General features: G+C 29.6%; 1 protein-coding gene across 1 annotated transcript; it reads left to right on the top strand.

Moving 5' to 3' along the window:
• Positions 1–1,604: 1,604 nt before the first annotated feature.
• LOC126780564 (uncharacterized) lies at positions 1,605–5,983 on the top strand. The gene is made up of 10 exons (XM_050505150.1): positions 1,605–1,765; positions 1,905–2,082; positions 2,257–2,489; positions 2,664–2,790; positions 3,523–3,712; positions 3,906–4,035; positions 4,646–4,727; positions 4,974–5,104; positions 5,618–5,708; positions 5,846–5,983. Exons 1-10 carry the CDS (start codon positions 1,724–1,726, stop codon positions 5,926–5,928), a joined length of 1,287 nt encoding a protein of 428 aa, XP_050361107.1. The 5' UTR covers positions 1,605–1,723; the 3' UTR covers positions 5,929–5,983.
• Positions 5,984–6,047: the final 64 nt, after the last annotated feature.

Here is a 6,047-nt window from a genome sequence, read left to right on the forward strand (position 1 = left end):
ATAAAAAAAACTTATTGTGGAAATAAAAAACGAAAGCACAGACATGATCTAGTGTTTTTGATATTTTTTAGTTTTTGGTGCTAATATCGATTTAGAATTTGGTTGTTGTGGAATATTGTTGTTATTGTTTTACGATTTCCTTAAAAGTGTGAAAATATTAAATTTAATAAAGTGTTAACGTTAACAAACTTAATTTATTTAAAACAAATTAAATAGATGCGCATTTTATACGCAAATATTTGAAACAGCTTATGTGATTTATGAATTTAAATTTAATATGATTTTAAGGTCACATAAATATAATACTTTATTAACTTTATAATGTTTTAATTCGTTAAAGCTTAATATTGCTTGTCACATTTCATTTTCTAATAAATTTATATAATAAAGGTTTTTATAATAAATTTTTGAATAGAACAAAATACTAACAAGCCTATTGTATTTGTTTTTATATGATATTGCCTGTAAACAACGCTGATATGTTTTTTATGCCAAATAGATCTGGAATTTGTAGCTATTTTATAAAATAAACTTTTTCTATGTATCCAAATCAAGTTTTATTTATAATAATTGCCCTAATTTGCTTGATTCGTTAAATCAATATAATATTGTTATTAAGATATATATTTATAAAACACTAATAACCAATACCAGTGATTAAAAAAACTCCATTCGAGTAAATAATCCGATTTTGATCCGCGTTTGCATCGTTTGCAGTTTTTATGGTCCGAAAAAGATTAGCATGTTTAAATGTAACCAACATTTCCAAAACCTACTATTAAATTAATAATTCTAAATATAAGCAACTAAAAGTAAATATTTTTCAATTGTTATTATTTTTTAAATAGCTTGGAGATTGATCGCAAAAACAGAATGTCAATTATATAAAAGAAATGCTTTTGCTATGAGATTTTTGTGTAGCAATTTTATGCACCATCATACTACCTCTTTCCTATCAAGGGTATCGTGCCTCAAGGTACATAGTATCCTAGCTAACTTTTTATCTGCTTTAAATAAGTCGCGTAGGTACATTTTCAGATAAGTTTTTATATTTACATACACATATATACTATTTGCATATGTCTCCACTAATAATGATCAAAATCCTACTAAAAACGAAGAAAATCGAAATAGAGAATCTTAGAGTTATCATTTTATTACTGGACGTATATGTAAAAGTACAATAATTATGTCATAATATTATGGTAATAATAAAGAAAATATAAATTGTAATATAAATGTGTAAATCTCCCCAAAAAGAAACGACAAAGATTTTTTTTAAATACTTTAATTATAAACTCCATCGGTATGGTTCTGATTTCTTATAAGTTTTTATAGGTAAAATAATTCATTTAAAATGAGTGAACTTATAACTTAAACAACAATTGAAAGTGGAAGAAGCAGAGCGCTTGCAATATTTTGTCTAGAATTAACTTTATCTAATAGCCCAATTTGCTGTAGTTAATTGCAATTTTTCTTTTCATAGGCAATACATAGGCCACATTTAATTTTTATATTTAAAAGGCTATGTAATAGTTACTTTTTCATTTAATAAGCAAAACGAACGAAATCGCGTTGTAAAATATAACTATGTAGATATGGTGTCGGTTGTATCCAATTAGTGTTTCATTTAAAAACATTTGCCTAACAAGTTACTTTTATTACTCAATTATTTTAACTAAATTATCCAAAGCATTTTGTTTTCAAAGCGGCATTCTACGAAATGTGGTTTGCGGCTTGTTTACTAACAACATGGATTTCTATGGTAAGAGAAAAGTCAATTAATTGAGAAAAATTATATCCATTACTATAATTTTTAAATTATAAATTTATTATTTAAATAATTTTATGTACGTTAAGAAAACTTTGTTTGTTGTTTTCTTTCTGACTGCACATTAAATCAGAGCGATGCGTCTCGCGCTCACTACAGCAACATATCCCACGAGTTTACGACTCCAGTGGACGAAATTGGTCCAATGCTCCATGACGAGGGCATGCAAACATCTACCGTTATAGCAGGTCTCATGCCGGATTCGTTTGGAGAAATGTTCAACTTCCTAGATGGAGACAGCTTCGGAATTGGTTTGTATTTCTTCTATAATTGCTATACTACGGAATATATATTTTTTATTCCTGAAAGTAGTGTCACTTTTAGACGCTTAAACACTATCTTGGTGACATATGAATTCCTAAATCTGTTTAGTGTTTTTTTTTAATTGAAACTATCATCCCCTTTGTCGTCTATATATTATGTAGGTCCAATGCATGAGTTCGTATACGGATGGCAAGCAATAGTTAACACAATGAGTATGAAGAATAACGTGGAAGTACGTAAACGCGCTGGTTTACAGCGTTTCGCTTTAGCGGGCATAAACGGCATAACTCTTATATCACATATTGGCGTAACGGAGATCATGATCAATGGAACTCGCAGTTATTGTTTCGGAGGCGTTTCTAGGCCCCCTGGTAGAAGAAGTGTAATATGCAAGGTATTCTTTTTTTAAATTCTATTAACTATTTATTAATTCCAACAAAAGTATTAACACTAATTTTTATTCTTGGTACCCAAAAAGCTTGTCAGTTTATTTAGATGCTTCGCAATCTACTGAAACTGTATTTGATTACATGCTAAGGCATATGATAAGGTATGATTTTGATTTTAGGGAGCTTTGTATCAGGAAGGACGGTTCACGTGCAAAGTGCCTTATCTCAGATACCCTACAGTTTTGGGATACAAATATTGCATTGACTGGTACGCCGCCGTTGTATCTACCAACGATACATACAAAAGTAAGTTAGAAGTTACGCGAGTCTAAATTATCAACCTTGTTATTATTTTAGAAGAAAAAGAAATGGTGAATAGGAATCAGTATATAGAAGACCCGATAGAAGTATATTAGTCTTTTTTTTAAATTTTGTTACTTAGGAGACGGGCAAAGGGAGGTATGACGTAATAGTGATTGTTTACCACAGCTCATGAACATTGGCACTGTAAGAAGTATAAAGTGAGATGGCTGGTATATGTAAGATGTTATGTCCTTTTTGTCTGTAGTTACAATGTTGGCCCACTACCTCATTCAGAGTAGAACACAGCGGTATTCAATTTCTCCGCAGATATGAGTCCTTGCCTTGCCACATAGGTTTCTCAATTTTATTTCCAATTTTGTTCAGAATTAAAAATTCACAAATAATTAACACCGATTATTACGCTAAATAGCGTCATGATGCTTAGCAATATGTGGGCTTGCCGATACCTCTACCACTAATATACTTTATCTACCTATCTACATATTGCTAAAATTTTAATAACCATTACTATTTTGTGCTGTTTCTATGTTTTTTTGCTCAACTTAAGCTTGGCCAATATGAAACGCAAAATTAGATCCATCTTATGTATTTTTGTTTCTAAGGTAAATCAATTTATTTTAAAGTGTAGATAAGTAATTTTAAACAACTGTGAATATATTTAATGTTTATCTTTATTCTAAATTAATTAAATGCCATTCATTATGTAATTTACAGCAACATATTGTGCCCGCGGAGAATCGATTCCTAAATTTCATTACGACTATATTTGCGAAAGAAGAGACGTTAAAATAAAACGAGTCAATTTAACTGATCCCAATGAGAGATTCAACATTCGAAATCCCGTAGTACGACGAGCTGAATATTATCGCGCCCCGTATGACATATTGAAGGCATGCCCGGATTGGTAAGATAAGCCTACATTCGAAACTATGTATATTTAGAAATGACATCGTTAATGTTTTAAATTGCAACAAACTAAGTATATTATGCGAATGTGTATATATTTATATTTTATGCTAGAAACCTTAAAATATAACGTAGCCTATTTGGGGTGAAAGTATGGATCATATATATTTTTTTTATTTAAAAATATTTAGGTATGGTTGTAATCTTCGTATTGCCCCGGAAACATTACATCAACCCTTGCCGACGGGTCTTTTGGACGCTAACGAAACAGCTTTCGTCGGACACGGAGGGAAATACTGGCTCGCTCTTTATTATACTCAGGTAAACAAAAACTAATTATTAAATTAGAATAATTTAAATACGCTTTAACAAAGATTTAAAGCGAAAGACCCAAGTTTGCGCATTGGCAAACTCTCAAGGTTACCTCGTCTATTCTATGCGTTCTCTAAATATTTTTAGAAATAACACTATATAGGTATATCTCTAGAAGACATATATCAATTCGTACGCTCTAAAAAATTTTAAAAGGCAACTTTCGTTTTGACTAAGTGTGAGGTCGTGATCAAGCCTTATTTGTATCATTAGACCATTGCCAGAATTACGAATATAACCTTTGCCTTTATATTTATAATAAATAATATATATATATTTAGATTTTAAATTTTAGAATGCAAGGCGCATTCTTATTATTTCATTATTATTATTATTATTTTAAGAATGCATTAACCAGATAAATAAATCTTTCCATATCTGATTTTAATTTCCTTATTGTGTGACTAGTGAAATTTCACGTGTTTTGTTAGCCTACCGATCCTAAAATCGAGAAGAAAAAAATAAATGTTCATTTCTTTGAGAAACATTATATTATTAATGTTTTATAATGTAATTAGTTATTATTAATGTACTAATTTTCTTTAATTTTAAACTTTAGCTCTCAACGTACGCAATATATTTCCAAGCTCATGGTGAATACCCTTGGCAGTCCAGCAGACCGGTCTTGTCTATTGATAAGGGTAAGACATAATTTCCTAAATATCAACAAATTATACTACAAGTCAACTGAAGCAAAGATTAAACAAAATTAAAATAAATGCCATAATATTGTTATTATATACTATATAATAAAAAAGAAATTAGCAATTTTTTGTGTAGACTACGTTTTGGATACAAATACAAAATACCATGTAGGATACATTGATTAAATTTGCTTAATTATGTACCTTTATTACAATATTATAATTGATTTTTATTTCATTTAGGAGGTATTTGGGAACAGCTGCTCAAAGCCAACATAGGTCCCGACATGAACCTGCATTATAATTTGAATGGTATCTACAACAGGTATCCAGGAGGTGTTGTTATGCCTGATCTTATGAGGAACGATGGTCAGGTAAATATTAATTGTTATAGGAGTTTATAGTAGTATGAACATATTCTTTTACTTTTATAAGTATATATTATAGATTCTAACTGTTCTTTGTTATAACATTCTCTCCCACAAGCTACTTCAACTCTAAATGCATTCCGCTCCGTTTAAGTGTTACTAAATGTACGTAGATATTGATAACTAATACATCGAAAATATAAATCTAATTCGAAATTATCAGCCGTAGCGAATATATAAATAAAATACTTTAATTAAAATTCAAACAACGTTTAAATAAAGCCACATAAAAATATCTTGATGGAAAATTAACTTTACTGAAATCGGATAAAAAAAGTGTAGCAATTATTTTAATATAAACAACCCACAGTGGCTTTTCGATCACCGATAAGTGGTATAAAGCTATTTTTTCGTCATAATTAAAACCATGTAATTATGCCTAATAATCTAAATAAGAATAGCTTTTTATTCCCATACACGTGAAGCGAACATAATTTATATAAAAAAATGATACTTCAGGTTCAGCCAGCTAACTTTAGATCTGAAACTCGAGATAGTGCTCCAGAAGACGTTATTGTTGGTAACGCTCATCTCTCAGCTGAAGGTCCAGGTAGAAATTTAACAATTTCAAATTTAATATTACATGTTTTACTAACTTTAAGTTTGATTACAAATTAGATCCTCAATTATTTGTGGAAAATATTAGTATATATTGATTTTCAATTTAATAGAATATTTCTATTTTAGGGGCTGAGCCAAACGCTGGAGATTATAAGTTCATTCACGACTCGCAAATCCAGCCAAGGTTTGAACACGGGAAGAATTTATAACATACATGTTAATATAATAACTTTGTTAGGTAGACAAATAAAAGTTATGCTTATCGTTGCATTTTCATTAAATTATTAGTTAAATATAAGTTAGTTTACGAATGGAAAAAAATAAATCT

Source organism: Nymphalis io, chromosome Z, assembly GCF_905147045.1.
Source record: "Nymphalis io chromosome Z, ilAglIoxx1.1, whole genome shotgun sequence".
NCBI lineage: Eukaryota > Metazoa > Arthropoda > Insecta > Lepidoptera > Nymphalidae > Nymphalis > Nymphalis io.